Genomic DNA, 21336 nt, shown 5'->3' with positions numbered 1-21336 from the left:
AGGGGGCCAAAAGTGCAATTAAGCCTTTTTTTTTTTTGATAAAGCTAAAATTTATTAGAGAGCCAGGAGAAGCCTGAACCACATACAAACACCAATCCAAACAAAACAGAAACAACCAAACAGAAAGAAGTCAAAAAAAACTACAGGCCAAGAAACAAATAGCTAAATCATAGCCAGTCTGGAGAAGAGCAAGCCAAGACTATCTCTCAAAAGAAGAGAGTGAATGAAGTTAGGGGGAGAAGACCACCATTGGGATGTGAATAAAGAGAGCCCCTGGCCATTTTTTGCCAAAGCATCTGCAACCATGTTGCCCTCCCTTAAGATGTGCACGCAGGAACAGGTAATGCTCTTACAATACTTCATACAATTAAACCATCTAGCCCTCAACTGCCAAGGGATACCAACATCTGTACGGTAAGCAGAGACAACACTAAGAGAGTCTGTTTCCAAGCATATATTGGTTAAGTTCATATGTTGGGCTCTTTCCATGGCAAGGAGGCAAGCATGGAATTCCGCTTCCAGTGAGGATGCAAATCCAATGTTGCTGACCATGGCCCCCAAAAAATCAGAATGTGAGTTCCTAATGACAAACCCAATAGCGCCACAAGGGTTGGATCCTATGACAGATCCATCACAGTTGAATTTCACAGCGTCCCCAGAAGGTGGTTTCCAGACAATATCATGAGCAGAAGAGAGTCTCTTGATTCTGAAGGGGATATTAAAAAGTCTAGCAATGTTATAGTCATGCATAGAAGAGTTACAGTTGACCATACAGAGGTTAAAGCTGAGTTTAACTTCAGCTAACACATGATTGAAAAGAGTTGACATGGATTGCTGCTTGTTGTGGAAATTTCTCAGATTTCTTTCAATCCAGATGATCCAGATGGTGTGTATGATAGCAGTGTTTAAAATTTGCTGCACAAACTTACTCTCCACCCCAGTCCTGCCCAGAAGAAGCTGCAAGCAACTGCTGCTATCAAGTGTATGAGCAGTTCCTCTACTAAGCCAAGTCCAAAGAGTGGAAGTCACACAACAATAAAAAAAGATATGGTGGGAGGATTCAGCTTGTTGTCTGCAAAAACAACAAATAGACACAATGTAACAACCTCTCTTCCTGAGATTGTCATCAGTGGGAAGTTTATTGTGTAACAGCCTCCAAACGATAAATGCTCTAGAAGGAGGGATGTGTGTGTTCCAAATAATATTGGCCCATTGAACTGCTTGACCACTGGTCACAAGAGAGCGGTAGGCAAGCTTTTGGGTGAGTTCACCATCAGGGGCAGATGTCCAATGCAATTTATCTGGAATGGCATCAATAGGCAGAATGACCCTATGAATTTGATCAGCAAGCTCATGATCTCTATTAACAATGTAGTCTGGGAGACACCAAATGTCTTCCAAAATACAATCAGAGACTCTCATAGTAAGAGAATCATGTAAGTCAGGAGGGATGTTCCATTTGGATGCTATGGTGTTGTCTAACCACCTATCAGTCCAAAATCTAATGCAGTGACCATCACCCACAGACCAAGTTGTGTGATCAAGGACAGAGTGGATATGTTGCCTCAGACCTGGCCAAACAGAAGAAGTAAAGTAGTTCCTTTTAGGTTTTCCATCCTTAAGGAACCTATGTCTACAGATAGCAGCTCATTGCTCATTAGATGTGAGAAGTTTCCAGGTTAGGAAGAGAAGAGAAGCTTGATTGACAGTACTGGGGTCTTTGACAGATAATCCACCTTCAGCTCGAGGTTTACAGACTTGAGACCAAGCAACAGTGCATAATTTCCTTTGGTCCCAGTTGCCACTCCAGATAAAATTCCTCATACATTTTGCCACTTCATGAAGAAGGCTAGGGGGCCATTTATAGACATGAAAAGTATAGGTAAGCATGCTACTGATGACGGCATTCATGAGTTGCACTCTTCCCATTATGGTCAGTAATCTACCTTTCCAAGCACTGAGCTTAGTTTGGATTTTGTCAACAATAGGTCTAAGATACAAAGCTTTAGGTTTCCCTATGAATAGAGGGACTCCCAAGTAAGTGAAAGGAATAGCTCCATGGCTGAAACCAGTGATGGAAGTGATAGTTTGAACTCTGGATAAAGAGATGGCACCAGAATAGAACTTGCTTTTGGCAGCATTAACTACTTGACCAGAGTATTGACCATATAGCTCAAAAAGTTTCATTATATGTCTCACATTAGCTAGAGTACCTTTACAAAAGATGAGGACATCATCAGCATATAGGCAATGGCTGGGAATCAAAAGATTTCTAGCAGCAGTAATTTGAGATAATCTTCCTTCTAGGACAAGAGCTTCCAGGCCCCTACTAATCACCTCCTCTGCAATACAAAAGAGAAGAGGAGAAAGAGGATCTCCCTGTCTCACTCCTCTAGAGCAACTAAAGAAGCCCACAGCTTTGCCAATGACATTAATTGAGAGCTTTGCTGAATGTAGAATACCAAGGATCCATTGGCAGAAAAGGTCATTAAAGCCAAAACAGTGAAGCACATGAATGAGGAACTTCCAATTGATTGTGTCAAAAGCTTTCTTGATGTCAATTTTTAAAGCTAAATTGCCTCCAAATGTTTTCTTGTGCAGCAGGTTAACAGCTTCAGAGGCTGTCATAATGCAATCATGGATATGTCTGCCAGGAATGAAGCCCCCTTTGATGAACAGAAATGATCTTAGAAGCAATGCCTCCCAATCTATCAGCAATAATCTTGGTGATGATTTTGAATTGAAAATTTGCAAGAGCAATAGGCCTGAAGTTGTCCAATTTGTCAGCACCTGGGATCTTAGGAATGAGAATGAGCAGGCTGGAGTTCAAATTAGGCATTATGTAGTTGTGTGTGAAGAAATATTGTGTTGATTTCACCACATCATCACCAACAATTTTCCAGTAGCACTGATAGAAATGTCCAGAGTATCCATCTGGGCCAGGTGCTGCATCACCACTTAAAGCAAAAACAGCTCTCTTGATTTCATCAGCTAGGGGTAAGGCAGTGAGAAGGTCATTGTCTGCAGGAGTGACCAGTTGAGGAATGAACCTATCAGGTAGATCATTTTCCATATAATCCTCATTGGCAGAAAAAATGTTGGTAAAGTAATTCAAAACATGGTGTTCCACATCTGCAGGGCTAGTCAGCACATTATCACCATCTTTGAGTAAGCTTATGTAGCTTTGGGCATCTCTAATTTTAGCACTTCTATGGAAGAAGGCAGTATTTCTGTCTCCTTCAATAAATCTAGCATGTTTGTGCTTGTCCTGCCAGAAGCTATTGAGCAAATTAAGAGCTTGACTATAGCTAGTCAAACAAGCAACCTCTTCTTGGGATCTTTCAGAGCTATAACCTAATTGATCCATTGCTAGCTGGGCATCCTGGAGTTTCTGGTGAGCCAGAGAGACCCTTTGATAGAAATTTCCCACCTCAGATTTGTTCTACTCCTGCAGTTTAGGCTTTAAGCTTTTTAATTTGAAATGGAGCTTATGCATAGGAGTCCCCTGAACAGGAATATTCCAGTGAGCAGTTATAAGGGATTCACATCCTTCAAAAGAAGACCAGGCCTTGAAAAACTTGAATCTAGGAATGACGTTAATAGGTAGTTGTTTGTGCATAGAGAGTAAGAGAGGAAAGTGGTCAGAGTGGCATCTGATTAAAGTGTTGCAGGTAGTGACAGCCCACTGGTCAAACCAATTTTCATTGCAGATGGCCCTATCCAGTCAATGTGCAATGAAAGCTCCACCATCTCGTTTGTTGGTCCAAGTGTATTTGACTCCACTGGTGTTTAAATGAATCAAGGAATTCAAATTGGTCCATCCAGAAAAATCAGAACAAGCAATATGCAGAGGAAGTTTCCCACCAAGTTTCTCATGGGCACCAAGAATGGAGTTGAAATCCCCAATGAACAACCAGGGTCCTTGATTGTCAGAAAGCAGCTTTGTGAGGTCCAACCAAAGCTTCCTTCTATTAAGATAGAGTGTAGATGCATAGATGGCAGCAATGTAGGTAGGAACACCATCAACCAGGAAGGTGAAGGCTATGCATTGGGTAGTGTTAATATAGTAATGTGGTACTGATTGTTCCAGAGACACCATAAAGAGGGGGTGTTATTGTGTTGATTTATGATACTATTGTGCAGATGAAGTTTTTTCCAGTACCATGAGGGTATATCAGTGAATGTAATAAGAGGTTCAGCTAAAAACAGAAAATCAGGTTTGTGTGTCTTAACCAAATGGAAAAGATGAACTTGGGTTTCTAGATTGCCAATACCCCTAATATTCCAAAATATACATTTCATTGTGTAAGGTTGAGGTTATTTTGAGTATTACTGCCAGGCTTAGATCTGGTATAGACAACAACCTTGCTATGTTCAGGAGGATCATGAACCTGAGTATTCAACTTATCTGTGGGACTTCTCTGTTTTCTGGGTCTGCCTCTTTTACCCTTCTTCACTGTACTTTGAGAAGAGACCAAGTATTTAGAAGCATCTAGGATTTTAAGAGAGAGTTTGTGAGCTTCTGGGTCAGTTTCAGGATCTAAGGTGCTGCCAGAATCAACATCACCCCACAATTTTCCCAGCAATAAACCATCTTTCAGACAAGCAGATGAATTCTTGGGGCCAGCAGTAGAGATTTCCTTTCTATTTATTTTCCCTAATGTCTCCTCATTTGTAGTAATAGGAGAGGGAATAGGCTGCACTGTCAAAGAGTCATCATACACAGGATCCCTAGCCTCACCAAATGACACAGAGGTAGCATTGGGGAATGACAGCCTCCCAATATTGCTACTCTGAGCAAGGGAAGAAGGACCTATAATGGGGAATGTCTGCCTCCCATTAATAGAGTCCAACCAAGGATTGCTTGAGCTTGAAGCAGCAGATTTGGAGTTCCTTTTCCTCAAATTACCAGGATCTTCCAAGTTAGTGCTTTGAGTCAAGTTTTCCTTCCCAAGGGAATTAACCACCACCGTTGGATTTTTATCAATTTGCATATCCATTATAGTGGGGGTATCTTCCTCATCATGTGGTTTAGCCTCCCCTGTAACAAATTCAGAGCCATTTTCCAGCAGTTCAAATGAATTATATAGAGTGAGCTTCAAATTAGGATTATTGCGCTGATCATGAACCTTGGCATTATCCTCAGTGGATTGATTCTGATTCCTAGTGTTAGGTGCAGAGGAGAGGATCTCAAAATCATGGTACTCAGGAGCAGATAATTCACCTTCTTCAAGGTCATCAGCTGAAACAAAAGCAGCCTCCTGAATGTCAATAGGAGATTTAGCAGGTTTATTACCCTCTGCAACAATTGGTTGAGAATCTGCTGTTCTGACCGAAGCATTAGCAACTTTGGTAGCAGGAAGCATAGTATTCTGCTTGTTGGGCACTTCAGATTTTGAGGGAGCAGTCTTGTGCACAACCTTGTGAGTCATTGTTGTGGCTGGAACATTGATTTCAGCATGCATTTTGGAGCAGTTTTGTATGTTGTGTCCTATGGCTTTGCAGTGGTTACAGAACAAGGGGTATCTCTCATACTGAACCAGTATGGTTAGAGCGTGCCCTTCCCTCTCAACAATCACAGATTCAAACATGTTATCATTCATGTCAACATCAATTAAAACTCTGGCAAAGATCCCAAAACGTCGTTGCTGCGTTGCTTCATCAATGTTAAGGGGTGTACCTAGTCCTGAGGCAATTTCAAAGAGCGTTTGTTTTCCCCAATATTCTTGGGGCAGTTGCAGAAACCTTACCCAGATCTGTGCATGTGTTTGGCCTGCGCTTTTGGTGTGAAATCCTTAGTCCAACGATAAAATCGAATGAACCCAGGTTTCAGGTTGAGAACACCAATGGCCCAAATCTGCTTCATATCTTCAATTGAACTAAAATTGAGCTCAAAGAATCCCTTACCAAGGGGAATCAAGTTCCAGCTGTTCAGATGAGGCCACAAAAAGCTAAGTTTCGTTTTCAGAGCTAGCGTTGTTAGAGGGGAGTCACCTTTGTGAAGAGTTAACCTAGCATGAAGATTGAATCTGCACGCAGCGAGGCCGGATTCGTACGCAGCTTGAGAGATCTTGACACGAACTGATTTACCCATAACAATTTTGGAGGTTGAGTGCGGTACGAAGATCTCATCGGAGTTCTCACCGGAAAGAACTTGAGCGAAGGATTTGCCTGGAGCTGGTTGCATAACAATTGATCAAAATATTGAAAGTAACAATATCTGGCCTAATTCCATTTAATTCCAATTGGTGAGAAAGGGAAATAGCAGTAGAGTAACGCTTGAACTTAACAAGGGAAGTTAGTATTTTGCCGAATTCGACATTATTACGAAGCATGTGATTGAATGAAGAAATGGCATTATCAACATCATCAACATTATTGGGAACAAATCTAAAATGAGAGTATAGTCTTTTTTTCTAAGAAGGGAAAAAGAAAAGTGGGATTAAAAGAAGAATATGAACGAAACCTGAAGCAACATGAAAACGACCGCATCTGAGCGATGTGCAATGGAGAGGAACTGAGGCAGAGAGGAGTGTCTGGAGATTTGCTGTGTTGGAGGGGTGGGTGTCGGAGTGAGGCAGAGAGATACCGAGGTTAGGTTACAGACTATGGTATAAAATAAACAAAAACCCAGGTGATATTCTTATCGTTAATTTAATAATAATTACTCCTATTATTAAACTAAACTAGCTTTCTGTAATTAAAAAAATTCTAAACAAGATTTTATAAAATAAATTTTTAAGCTTTTACTAAAAATAATAGGCTTAATTGCATGTTTGATCCCTTATGTTTATTTTAGTTTTCAAGTTGGTCCAAAATGTTACTTACGTTGGAATAAGTTCGTCCCTTCAGCCACTTAACGTTTAAGGATTCGGGCTGACAATATGGGTGATGGAACTTAACTTATTTAAAAAATCAGTTTTAAAACATTTTTTTTTAATTTTTTTGATTTATTAAACTCAATATCATGTCGAGGAATGGACTAACCCATTCCAATGAGAGTAACGTTTTGGACCAACCTGAAACTTTTAAATCGTAAGGGACCAACTTGAAACTTTTAAAACATTAGGGACCAACTTAAAAACTAAAATAAACATAAGGGATCAAACATGCAATTAAACCAAAATAATAATAGCAATGATAGATTGACTCAAATGGTAAGGGACTTGGACTCTTTAAATAGAATCTTCCGAATAAAAGTGGAGTTTCAACTCTTATAGAAAAAATGAGTAATTGTAACAAAAAAAAAAAGGTCTTTAATTGTTAGCATGTGTTTTTAATGTTGGTTTTTCGACAAGAAAGCTATCTAGTCGATGCTAAAAATTTAATTTTGGTCAATCGAAAGATAAGTTATATTCGACAATTTCTAATGAGCAGGGGTGGATCTAGACATTTATTATACGTGGGGCTAAAATTTTAAAGAAACAGTAATGCAAATTATATTAAAAATAAGAAGTGTTTATTTTTTTGAAGGAATAAGAAGTGTTTTTTCTATCATGCGCAAATTTGCACATGTTAAGAAATTTAAAATGGTAAGTTTGTGTTGTAATTTGTGTATTTTATATTAAATATATAACTTTTTAATAAATAATTATTGTTTTTCAATGAAAAGTTACTTTCTTTGCGTATATGGTGCATCCATATCAAACACATCAATATCATGCTTATTGCAAATTTTAATAACTTTAGATATAAGTTCTTCTCATTCTTCATTACTCATTTCTTATAATTAATTTTTGGTATCATTAACAAGTGACAAAGCAATCAAAAGATCTTATTTTTAACATGTGTTTTATTTATTAAAAAAACGGAAAATTTCACGTGGAGCTTTAGCCCCACATAGTCCTCAAATGCATCCGCTCCTGCTAATGAGTCTTGGCATATTCAAGATCATTTAGTTTTGATAGAGGAAACTCAAATACTTTGTGAAGAGACAAGGTCAAGAGTCGAATATTTTTGAATGTGAATGTTTTGAGATAATGTAATGTTTTGAGGGAATTCAAATAATTTGAGTTGAATTTCATTGTTTGGTTGATAATTTGAAGAATTTTCAAAATGATTTTATATTTTTTATATTTATTAGTCTTACATAGGACAAATACCATTTTTAGTCCTTTAAGTTTGACAAGAATACCTGATTAGTTTTAAGTTTTTTAACTTTCAAGTAGGTCCTTTGAGTTGTTAATTTAATACACCTATTTGAAGTTTTTAAGTTTTAAACAGATCCTTAAAAGGGTAATGGTGTAATAAATTAACAACTTAAAGGACGGACCTATGTAAAACTTAAAGGACTAACCCGACAATTTTGTCAAACTTAAAGGACCAAAAGAGGTATTTGGTCTATATATATGTCATTTTTTTAATAATAAATTTAGGTAAGCTGAATTTTGAGGATCGAAAGGGTCAAGACAGGTTTTAAGAATCAAAAGAGTGCTTATAAAGGTATTTACAAATCATCCATCAAAGAGATTGTCGCATCGGTAACACGAGTTGAACCCACAACCTTGCATGTTAATCAACTCCTTACTTACTAATTGGTCCAACCTTCATTGACTTATTATATATTTCATTATTCTATTGTCCGTTGGTTTTTAATATTTTGTATTACAATAATTTAATAGTACTCCCTCCATCCCTATATCTAACCACCCATTTGACATTATTTTTGTCCCTAAATTTAAACACATTTTCAAATTACTAGATGCATTTATTATTATTTTCCTAAACATATCCCTAATTAATACTACTAACTTATCTTGAAATTTAAAAGTCAAATTTAATACATATACAAACAAAGGACAATGTGGTAATATAACACACAAAACAGACATAATAATTACATTGACAACTTTTCTTAAGAAATGTGAAAAAAAGCAAAGGGATGTTACATTAAGGGACGGAGGGAGTATTTCACATGTTTCAAACGTAATCACTCACTTTCAATCTTTAATGTTAATCTTTTAATATATTTATAGATTTATCAAACCTATTATTTTTGTCGTGTTTGTCTAATATTAATTAAAAAAGTTACGTGTTACATTTTGGATATCCAAAAAACGATCCAAACTAAACTGCTTATATTTGGATAAGATCATATTGATTTTTTTTGTGGACAAAAAACTATTTTTGTATTTTAGATAACTTCTACATCAGAGAAAAAGTTCTGTTGTGGTTTAGTGAAGGACACAAATTTTTGTTTTTGTCATATCCCTTGCCTCCAGTTTGTCCTGTCCCGGAAACAGTTTTACAAATCAAACATTGTACAACTGTAGTTGTCATGTCTTGTCCTTCATTTTTTAGCAAATCAAACGCACCCTTAGTGCTGGTGCCTCGTGATATATCTTGTACATTTGTTTGTGCTGCAAAGGGTCAACATTCTACTTTGGGAGATGATGGAATGCTGCAAAGGGTCAACATTCTATTTTGGGATCAAATTTCATGGCACAGTTGATATTATAGCCAGCACAAAAGTTTTGCACCTCAACCAGGGTAGCTAACCATGGAAAACTTACGTAGATACGGTCACTAGAGACGACATAGATAGGTCAACACCGATAATAATCTGAGAAAGTGGAATAATTAAATGAAACTACATGTGTTTGTGTCGAACACCGACATGTGTTAGACACCGTTTCTCGGACACACTTTTAATATGATATTTCGGTGCTATAAATGTAGCTCTAGTTCAAGCTTGGTTTAAACTCATGAGAATTCCACACCAGTGGTAACCATAGTTTTAAAACTCGGCTCGGATCGGCCAGTCGAACCGGTCCGACCGTGAACCAATGGTTAGGCCGAGTCGAGCCACCTTTAGGATCGGTCATGTAATTAGACTATAATATCTCGTCAGTCGGTATCGGAATATTATCAGTCAATCATGCCAGAGGATAAAATTCAAGGAAAGTAAGTATGGAGAATATTTATTACGTAATGTCAGTTTATTACGGATTAAGTATCAGTGTCAGATTTAACACGCTTAAGGAAAGGGGTATTTTGGTAATTGCACGAATAAGAGATATTTATAGATGTTGGTACCAAAATATATTCATAATCTTTTCACTTTCTCTCTCTAGGGTTGAATTTGGGAGCTTCTCCCCCTTCTCTCTCTACTCCCACGCCTCCATCTCTCATCTCCTCTTCATCAATCTTCCAAAACTTATTCCTCTCAAAGATTAAGCTTATGTTATGGTACTTTTAAGTTCAAGGAACAAGTGGAAGCTTCATAATAGCTTGTTCTTCAACTCTATCATCACAAGGAAAGAACCAAGAGTTAGGGTTTTGGTGAAGGAAGCTTTGAGTTGGAATGGAGAAGAGCTAGCAAGAATCATGGTGCGTGGTTTGCAAGTAAGAACAACAAGATTGAATGGTTTGAGCTAAGGATGCAAGTGGATTAAGCTAGGGTTTTGTTTGCTTGGGCTTGGAAGCTTGGGAATCAAGTTCACATCATGATTAGGTGAGTTCCTTAGTTAGTTCTCCACCCTTGGGATTATGTGTTTTACTTGTGTAAGATAACTATGATTTCTAGGGATTTTACATAAGAGTTTAGTTACCCCTTCTCATGACATGCTTGCTAACCATGTGAATACTTGCTATAAAGATGTTTTACATGTTTTCTATGACCACTAGAGTCATAAAATGCATAGAGACACTTGGTTTTGAGGTTTTTGGGTCAAAAATACCATTTTTGGGGTTCTGGACTGTCACAACTCGCCACGGCGAGCTAGTACTCGCCACAGCGAGCACAAGCAACAGAACACATGATCTGCTCGCCTCCTACTCGCCATGGCGAGTAGGTACTCGCCTCCCCAGTAAAGTTGCTCGTCATGGTGAGCAGACTGTGTGGTCACACACGGTTCGCTCACTTTCGGCAGCTTTGTCATCTTTTCCAACGGTTTTCTTTGAGCAGTCTTTTATAGAAGTAAACCCCTCAAACCAAGGTTCCTATTTGATAATATTTAGAAAAGTTATCCTGAGAAAGAAGCAAGTATTTGACAATGTTAACATAGCATGGCAAATGAGAGAATAGTACAACAGGAATCGGGTAGAAAGTTAATCATTCAGGAAGGGAATGAAGTAGAGCCTTGACATAGCTTGTCAAGAACTAGAATAGTTAGAAAGAAATAGAATGCTATGCATTAGTAATATGATTGATAAGACGCGAAGTGATATAGAATATCACCTTCACATAAGAGCTAAGTGCCATACGAGTATGGCAAGACGTGAATCGATTAGATATCTATTCACAAAGTAAGTTAAGCAAGCATATAGTTTACCTCTAGTGGGATCGTTTAAGGATCCGAGGTAAAAGAGATAGTATGATTAGGTTTAACCTTCATACATGCATCAGACCAAGATTTTGTTAAAGATGTGATGCGATTAATATCATATTCACAAGAAAGTTTAAGCAAGTCTTAAGACAAGAATTATATATGGTCAAGACCATTAAGTAAGAGTAGGTGTCGTGTCTCTTATAATCCTTCCTAGGATGGATTCAAGGGGTTCTCCGAGGGGAACAGGCAAGCCGTAAGGGACCCGCACACCACTAAGGGAGTCCGGTACGCCATAGCTAGGCATTTCACCGGTAGTAAGGGATTAACTTCCGGGGTTACTCCACCCAGGACTAATCCGAAAAATGAACTCAGATAATGTTGTTGTTACACGCTAACATAATCAATGAAGCTGACTATGCATATTTGATAAACATGTATATGTATTTTATAGAGCCTTGATGTAGATCGTTAAGAACAAGTAGAGACTTGGCGTAGATCGTCAAGAAGTAGTAAGATAGCAAGAATCACTTTGGTGATAAGAGGTGATATGTTGTAGATACAACATATTAAGCCAGTAGAAGTAAGTAAAGAAAGATATGTCGGAGACGATCTTAGGTTTCCCCTAATCGTCCGGTTTAGAATCGTGTCATGATAGAAGTTTATGAGAGCTTTGATGCATAGAGCGTATCTTGGCATTGCGGTATTAGATTCCCCTTGACCGCCATGACACGTAAGTCCCCACACACCCTAGCAAGCACAGCCGTCTAAGTAAGCAAGTCCCCACACACGTATAATCAACCAGCAGGTTGTATTGTAGGCACGTGGTGACCGTAGGTTTCCCCCGTGGTTGCTTATAGCCTAGGGTTAGGTGGAACTCACTGAGACATTATGTCTCATCCCAATCCTTATTTGTTTCAGATATCAGAATGGATTAGCAAGCTAGTAGCCGGATGGATGTTTCAGCAAGTGTTCGTTCGTACCAGCTGCAACATGATATGGATATTCAAGGATGCCTTTATCATATTTTAGAAAAGTTGAGTTATAATCTTAGTGTACGAACGCATTTGTTGTATACGATATTCATTCGAAGCTTTTATGTTGTAAATATTTAATGTATCCAGTATTAAACTAACGCACATGCTAGACTTTCTAGATACATCTAGTATGGGTGTTACATAGACCAGTGTGAACCGGTGAGACTTGGTTAAAACCGGCCAGAACCGGTAACTCGGTCGGGTTTCGAGTCAATCCGATCTAACATTAAATGCATAGTTTTGTAGAAAAATCATGAATTTAAAAGGGAAATGTTAACGAGTGCCCCCGGGGCACTCTTTAAGCACTTTAAATGGTAAGTTTTATATGAAAAGTTATGTAATGAATGCATTGGAAATTGTAATAGTTGACTTTTTGAAAGAATAATTTCCAAATTTAGGATGCTTAAAGAGTGCCCCGGAGGCACTCGTTAACAAGACCCTAAAAGGTTGGAGCCTAGCCTATAGGAATCAAACCATGTACACCAAAGAGCATCAGGATACTTGACCACCGCAGCCTCAACATGTTTGTGTCAAACTAGTGAAATATAATATATATATATATATATATATATATATATATATATATATATATATATATATATATATATATATATATATATATGTACGAATACTATTCTGCATTTTTTCCTTTTACATCATTTTTTTTAAAGGGCACATCATTTTTAATAGTAAAAAAAAATTAGGAAGAAAGATCACATCGTTTTTTTTCTTTTTAAAAAGAGCACATTATTATTAAATATAATATTACACAATAATAATAATAACAACATCTCTCCCCCAAAAAAATATATAGACACCGTATATTTTTTAGAAAATCTACAAATTATATTAATATTAATATATATGTAAAATAAAAACTATTGTCGAAAAATATAGCTATACAAATATTAATATACACAATACATGTCAGTTTTTTAGTTTTTAAGTGGCCGAGTCATTGGTTCAATTTGATTTAATATAGTTATTCGTAAGGCCGAGTCATCTAGCCGAGTTATTCGATTTAATCCGGTTCAGTCATGCGGTTCAACCAGTGACCCAGTGGTTTGACCATTAACTCAGTGACCCAGTACCCCAGCCTAGTCGAGTTTTAAAACTATGGTGGTAACTACCTACTACTGCTGTCTCGTTTATTTTAGATAAATAAAAGCATAGGGTGATGTAAGTTTAACCCAGTTCAAGGTAAGTAGGTAACCCAGTGGCAAATAGATTAAAGTCTGTGCTAGACAAATGTATTTCGGTGAACCAGTTTGCATTTGTGCCCGGAAGGTCCATCCTTGACAATGCATTGGTGGCTATTGAGGTAGTACATTACATGAAGGCAAAAACCAAAGGAACACAAGGTGATGTGGCCAGGTGATGCCTGAACCTCATACAAGAAAAAATCCAAAACATCAAAACAAACAAAAACCCTCCCAAACAAACCAGGAGGGAGGGGAATCAATCAAGACATATGCAATCTAATCAAAAGGCAAAAGGTAAAATGAAACATCCCAAGACTCAAACATATTTGGGATTGCTCTTAATTACACCCTTTTTGGATCGAGTTTGGATGTGCTCACTACTTGTGATGCCACCAGAACCTTTTTCATTAGGACTCTTATGTTTTCTAGACTTCCTGCCAGGTTTTGTAAACTTGCCTATCTCTAAAGAAGTGGCTAAAAACTTATCTGCATCAGGAGGAAAAACCTCAATGTCTTCAGGTTCTAGTGTGCTGTCAGTATCTTCATCTCCCCAAAGCTTTCTCAACACCTTCCCATCTTTCAAACAAACAGCAGTGGAATTTTTAGGTCCAGTGGTAAATTGTAACCTAAAATTAAGAAGAAACATAAGCATGAAACAAATTATTGGGAAGTAAAGAAAACTAATTCATCATTGGAAATGAATTGAAAGAGATGGAAAGGAATTATAATCGAACCAGATGGTGCAACGATGGAAAAATCGAATCAAAAGAGATTATTCTTGAGCTATGTAATTAGGCTAGTACATATTTAAGTAATATTCATTATTCTTGCGGTTTGGTTTGGTTTGGTTGCTGAGATGCAAACCACAAACCGAACCGAACCGCGCGGTTCAGTGCAAAAGTCATCCGAATTCATCCGAACCAAGTGCGGTTTTTTGCGGTTTCGGTTTGGATTGGTTTGGTTTGCGGTTTTTCTATTGGGTTGGTTCGGTTTTGAACACCCCTAGTTCAGATTAGTTAGAGAATATATCATGTACAAATAAGATGATGCATGGATAGAGGGGAATCATTCAATATTGTAAACATATACAAATAAAGCAACACCTTATTGTACAAGGAGAAACATTTGTAGGAAATTCTCATTCTTTAAATAAAATTGTTCTTTCTTTTCAATTGAACTTCTTCATTCCAATCAACGGTTAATCACATTCCACTACAAGGTTTATACACATTAAATTATCGGCTCAATCGATAATCACATTTTTCTATACACATTAAATTATTAATATAGCTAAAAAAATTAAAATAATACCCAAAAAAGGTCAAGAAAACAAACAAGTTTAAACAGCTAAAGCTTAAAGGAACTAAACATTAAAATTAAAATTAAAATGGTTAATTAAACAAAGGTTTTTAGCAGCTGTTAAAACCAAAAACAACTCTCATTTAGATGCTATAACTGACTGCTCCACTACGAACTTTCAATAGCATCCACCTATCGTTCTGCTACGCTATGCTGCCGCTATAGCACACCTTATTGACAACCTTTGGTGATCCAAAAGAAGGTTGAGAGGACATGAGGGACCATGCATTTGCTGGGTCATTGTGAAGTGAAAAAGGCAATGCTAACTTCTTCGAAGAAGTGCTAGTATCAGCTACAGAAAAGAATGACCAATCAGCCTCTAACAAAATCATAGCACTTATCAGTTTAAATTCAATAAAAAAGGACAACATTAATCGTTTTCAACAATATATCAGCCACTTCCGTTCTAATGGTTACATTCACCTAACACACCTACTTTTTTTTTGTAATGGAGCTCATTGATTGGTCTGAAAAAGGAATTTCAAGAAAAATGCTCAAAATAACAGAGAACAATCAGTTTCTAACTCTTCTCCATGCACGTTTCCTAATACCTGCCGTAATTGTTGCTAGATCTGGCCACGTTACTTTCAGGAGGCAGGCAGTCTATTCCAACGTCAACTCCCTATATGCAAACCACCTGCAAAGGTTACCACACTTCAGGCAGCTAACTAATTGTAATTTGTATTAAAATGTGTACACAATCAGCTTGTAAAACCGTCAGGTAAATCTACAACAAGAAATTCATTTCAGTTAAACTTTGGAATATTGCTATCAAAATTTATTTGTCAGCCTTCTAATTAATTGGCAACAAGATTGGAAATTCATCAAAGTGTTGCAAGGAACTTTTAGTACACAAATTAGGACTGTTTATGGTTCAATTCAAGAAGTAAACGGAACAGAAATCAGAATCAGTTTTGCTAAACCCAATTGTTCACAGTTTGTCTGAACAGACTGGTTTAAGGTTCGATGAATAGGGTTCTGTAGAATCCGAACTGATCAATCTTTACAAAATGAAGCTGTTAAGCTTTACGAAACGAATTGTTTTCTATATGAACACAACAGTTTTTTATTCTCCTGACAGAACAAAACACTTATTTGGTGTTGATAACTTTTAAGTTTTTTCTAAGAATAAGAACATGGTTTCACAAATGAGAAACACAAGCAGTGTAGTTAGAAAAAACATAGACTGAGTTTCAAAAATTGCCTCATCTGAAACCATGCACTCAAACCCAACTCCTCCTTGAAAACCATATAATGAAACAAAGCAGAAAACACAAAGCCAAGAACAATACACACACTGCTTCCAACAAGTGAAAGAAAATCAGCAAAATTAGGCACCATAATTGCAACCAAATTCACCACCAAAACCAAAAACTGCTTTCATATAAGTCATAAGCTGATCGAGAGCTTATGGAAATAACTTGAAAACAATTTATAGACATGTCATCACCTATTTCAAAAACTCTCCGAAATAATCTCGCAAGTGTTTATGCCAATAGATAAACTCAAATTCGTCAATTCAAACAAATCCCAACGCTTGTTGGTCAACACTGCAAGGTAGACCTTTATTGCTAAGAGGAGTGGTAGAAACACTTTCTTTTCGACACTCTCTCTAACACTCAACTCTTATTAGGTAAAATTATTGTGGCCCCCATACTTTGGAAATGGGTCATAGATAAAGTGGTGGGATCCACATAAATTTTATCACCAGGGAAACAAAACTATTCGCCCATAGATTTTATCGATTCAAAGAAATAGGATACACAAAGGAGCTATTTCCTCCTACACAGGAGTATTCTCTATAGTTTAGAAGTCAGCCGGTAAATGTTTTGTGTTAGGATGATGACCTACGGCTGCACTAGTATTAGGTCATTTCCCTCAAAGGTTGGTAATGTGTCAGCTACAAATTTGCTACTTACCGAGTTATCTTCTTCGCTGCGTCCTTGTTCTTACCTTCTGGGTCATACATTCAATAATCATCTCCTATTAGTTGTTCAAAGCCAAACTCAAGGATAATACCAACTTTTTTTGGTCGTAATCAGGTTATTTGGAAGCCTTCTGAATAGTAGAGAGGTAACTTATTTGGCAAACTACAGTAAGATAGCCTATTAGAATTTGTAATAGGTGAGAGTGTGAGAAAATGTGCACAGAAAAATGATAAGTTATTTCTGAATTCATTGTAACAGATAACAAAACGGTGAATTAGTGTCGAGCTATTTTCTAAACCTCTATATAGAGGTTTAGGTACAGCGAATTAGTGTCGAGCTAAAGGGCTGCACAATATTTATAGTAACACTCTAGATTTTACTAGAATCATGGGAACAAAAAAGAATGCATTGTGTACTCATGTTGAAATAATTATAAGACAAATTTTATATGGCTTTAAATAGCTGACATATACAAAGCTAGAATAAAGGTTAACTGTGGCATGGTCCTTTTTCCTAGTGCTTATGCTTTTACCTGAAACTTTAACGCTTATTATACACAGTATGTTCAGTTGTATAATACTACCTACCTTTGTCCCTCTCTATCAGAAGCTCCTTTTACCATTTTCACATATAATCAAAAAATAAGTAGTGTTTCTAAAACAGTATTTAATGTTCATTTTGTGCGTAAATGTTTCTAAAATGGAGTTTATAAAATGTGGAGGTTCTTATGCAGATACAATTTGTTATCATCATTTAGCTCTAAAGAAAGGCATACAAAATAATAAAAATGAAAATAAACCTCAAGTAATCATAACTATGATATTGTATACTATTTTTCTGTCATAAAATTGTTTGGAACTCAATGATCAGATGAAATAAGTTGATCAATCTGTCATGAGTTACGTCCTTTGTTAATTAGATTGAGATCCAAAGAATCCTACTGAATTCAAAGCTAGGGTGAGAGAGAGAACATGAGAATATTGGAACCTTAACTGCTGTCCAATTTCAATTACTTAACCCAAGTAAATATGTTTTGATGCAAATTGCATCTAATTTCTGATTGTCCATTTTACTGGAAACGCTAAAATCTGTTGAACATTCTTACTTTTCGTTTTGCAGGAAGAGAGTCCTGAAAACTGAGAAAGAATAATAATTTGCTATGTATTCGTTATGCTAAACTGATGAGAAATCTAACTGGCATCAGTCTTCAATCATTGATATAGTTTTCCTTCATTGTTTTATGTTTGTTTCGGATTCTTTTTCAGTTCTCAATCAAATAATAACAATAAAACAATACACTTTTTATGTTTTAATTTCAATAACGGCATTTTGAACAAAATTCAACATCATGCAACATGAAATAAGGTCACGAAAAAATACCTGAAAATCCACAAATCCTTCAATATGGATCACATATTCTACGTGTTGGTTCCATGTAAGTGGTTGTGCTGCTCTTGTGAGCTCAGGAACATTTTGCTTACTGAATTTACTCACAGCTTATATCATAGCTTTTCATCCGTAACTTTAATTGACAAAGTAAAATTCACATTGCTGTGACTGAAATCATCATTTGAAAACATGTTTACACACTATCTAAAAGTAGTTCCTATAAGATTTAGATTCCAATTTAAAACATGTAACACAAAATCACCAAAACATTAGATATAGATAATCCAAAGAGTTGAAGAATGAATTTTGTTCTATAACTTTCAATAAGTAAATATACCCGCAAGAACTATACAACAGAGAAAACACAACAGAGAATGGATTTTGCCTATATTCCTTATACATCCACACATTGTTATATTGCTATTGTATGACTACACCAATGAGTCATGTACCTTGTACCATATTCAAGATAGCACAAAAATATGAAAGTGTATCAGACCCATGCTACCAACACTAGAGAAGAAGAAAAAGGAGGACCCCATCCAATTTTTCAAACGACAGTGGCACAACTTGTACCTGACTCAACCACAGAAAACTGTACCAGTCTAAAACATGATTTTATGAACACGACAAACACCAGCCAAAGATCAGAAAGAATGACCAAAGAATAACCATATTAGTTTCTATTTGATTTTTGAGTTAAAACACAAAAAATAACAAATGAATGAAAAGAAAAATATTACAACTATATGAAGAAAAAATGACAGTACATTAGAAAGAAAAAATATTTATTTAAAAAATAAAAACACATAATTTCAAATTAAAACTAAGGTGATAGTGAGGTCATTGTGTAGTTGATCATCATTTGTATATGTAACCATTAAGAAAAAATTAAAACGAATAATTAGGATTCAATCGTTGTCATCGAAATTCAAAGTAACCTACTAAGTAACAAGAAATAATCTTAACTAGTACTTTTCTTATAGTAGACCTCGGGCAATCATTTCACGTAAAAGTTTCTCTGCCTTATCATTCTCATCATTTTTAAAGAGAGCACAGATAATTGTTTGATAAGTTACAGCATCTGGAATGCAACCACTGTCTTCCATTTTTGACAGCAGGGTCATAGCTTCATCAAATAAGCCCTCTAAACAAAGACCATTGATCATAATACTATATGTCCAGGTTGTTACATTGTAGCCTTTAGTCAAAAGATCCTGAAAAATCAGTTGTGCGTCCTTAAGCCTTCTTTGTTTGCATAATCCATCAATAAGTGTATTGTATGTCTGTATATCTGGTTGAATGCCTTGGTCTTTCAAATTGTTGATCAATGCAATTGCCTTGTCAACATGATGGTTTTTACATAAAGCATGTAATAAGGAAGTGTAAGTGATTACATTGGGAGGTTGGCCTCTATCACGCATCTTATCAAGAAGCTTCCAAGCATCAGAAACTTTACCAGATTTGCACAAACCATCAATAAGAGAGTTGTAAGTTACTGTATTGGGTTCGCAATGCATTTCTGTGAAGAGATTCAAGGCTTCATCAACCATTTTAATCTTACATAATCCATTAATAATGATATTGTAGCTGTTAACAATAGGTCTCACTTTCATTTTTCCTATGATGTTGAATACATGTTTTGCCTTATTCACTTCATTAACCAGGCAATACCCGTCCATTAATGTATTATATGTAACAATATCAGGTTCCACACCTTCTTTCATCATCACAGCTATCACATTTTTAGCTTCTTTGATCTTTCCTTCCTTACAAAGAACATCAACCAATATGTTAAAAGTATAAACATCTGGGAGGATGTTTGTCAATAGCATTTCATGGAACAAACCAAATGCTTCTTTCTGTCGACCAACGATGCAAAATCCATATATTAGAGAGCTCAAAGTAACAACATTGGGATAAATTTTCTTTACAATCATTTGAGAATATAACTCATAAGCCTCAGTCACCAATTTCTCTTTACACAAACTATCTATGATTATGCTATACATTTCTACATCGGTGTTGACCAATTTCCCTTCAATCTTTTTCAATATTTGCAAGGACGCTCTTGTTTCCCCGATTTTACATTGATCAAAGTCCTGTAGCTAACCTGGTTCAAGTGAAATCCACGTGCAAGCACATGATCGTGAAAGTGCAAAGCTTCCTTGACTTTACCATTAAGACACATACCATTGATAAGTGTATTGAAGGTTATGGTTGTGGGGTGATGACCTAATTTGAGAATCTTAGCAAATATAGAAAAGGCAAAATTCAATTCACCTAGGTGGGAGTAACAATTGATCAATATACTCAAAGTAACAATACTTGGTGTAATTCCATGAAATTCCAATTGATGAGAAAGGGAGATGGCAGTGGTGTAATGGTTGTTGTTATTCTTAACAATGTAATGGATGGGGTGGGACGCATACGAAGCATTCGATGGAATGAAGAAACATCATCGTTAACATCAAAATCATTGGATTTAAGAATAAATGGATGAAGAGAGTGAGAGAAAGAAGTCTGAATCGATGGAATGAGAAAATTGTAAGAGTAAGAAATGAACCTGTTCTTCAACATTGCTCAAAGATGAACTAACTGATTAGAAGGATTCAAACTGAGTTCTAAGATTTGCAGTTTCTTCAGTCGTCGCCGACGCTATCTTTGTCCGTCTGTCGACCGGCGCATCACAAAAAAGTTACAGAATGAAATCACGATGATTGTTTGTAGTGAGATTTGCAGTAAATTGGAGTATCCAAGTTCACCAGCACATCACAAAGAAGTTACAGTGTTGATTTGTTTTCTTGTAATTTGTTTCATAGAGATTGCGTAATAGGAATTGTATTTTGTGAAGTGATTTTTGGGAGGCTGCTACTACTACTAGTAACTAGCAAATCCTTACTGACACAACCCTTTGTACTAACCCTTAGAATTCACATTTTTTAAGGTGAATAAGTGGGATGTCAAAGGTTCGAACCATCGTTTCTACATATAACAATGCATATCCCTGCAAACTGAGTTAAACTAACATAGTTTTTTTTATTCATTTTTATAATACTCGTTTGATATTTTCAATTATATTCCCAATGTTCTCAAATAAAAGTAGCATTTTTTTTTTCTACAAAAAAAGTCGCATATTTTTAAAACATATGAA

General features: G+C 36.4%; 2 protein-coding genes across 3 annotated transcripts; both read right to left on the bottom strand.

The window, feature by feature from the left end:
- Nucleotides 1-25: 25 nt before the first annotated feature.
- LOC146916336 (uncharacterized) lies at nt 26-6634 on the bottom strand. Its single transcript, XM_085718490.1, has 2 exons — nt 6467-6634; nt 26-6177 (listed from the first exon to the last, which is right to left on the bottom strand). The coding sequence occupies exon 2, from the start codon at nt 5601-5603 to the stop codon at nt 4299-4301; it is 1305 nt and encodes a 434-aa protein (XP_085574616.1). The 5' UTR covers nt 5604-6177; nt 6467-6634; the 3' UTR covers nt 26-4298.
- Nucleotides 6635-14667: 8033 nt separating this feature from the next.
- LOC146916335 (uncharacterized) lies at nt 14668-21093 on the bottom strand. Of its 2 annotated transcripts, XM_085718472.1 has the most exons (4): nt 19158-21092; nt 18174-18350; nt 15417-15502; nt 14668-15157 (listed from the first exon to the last, which is right to left on the bottom strand). In XM_085718472.1, exon 1 carries the CDS (start codon nt 20192-20194, stop codon nt 19163-19165), a length of 1032 nt encoding a protein of 343 aa, XP_085574598.1. In that variant the 5' UTR covers nt 20195-21092; the 3' UTR covers nt 14668-15157; nt 15417-15502; nt 18174-18350; nt 19158-19162. The 2 variants fall into 2 exon arrangements, with proteins under 2 accessions (XP_085574598.1, XP_085574599.1); XM_085718473.1 differs by having other exon boundaries at nt 18174-21093.
- Between the last annotated feature and the right edge of the window lie 243 nt (nt 21094-21336).

This window comes from Medicago sativa, chromosome 6 (genome assembly GCF_051527215.1).
Source record: "Medicago sativa cultivar Bolivia chromosome 6, Bolivia_mono, whole genome shotgun sequence".
Classification (NCBI taxonomy): Eukaryota; Viridiplantae; Streptophyta; class Magnoliopsida; order Fabales; family Fabaceae; genus Medicago; species Medicago sativa.
This window is presented reverse-complemented; position numbering and strand designations above follow the sequence as displayed.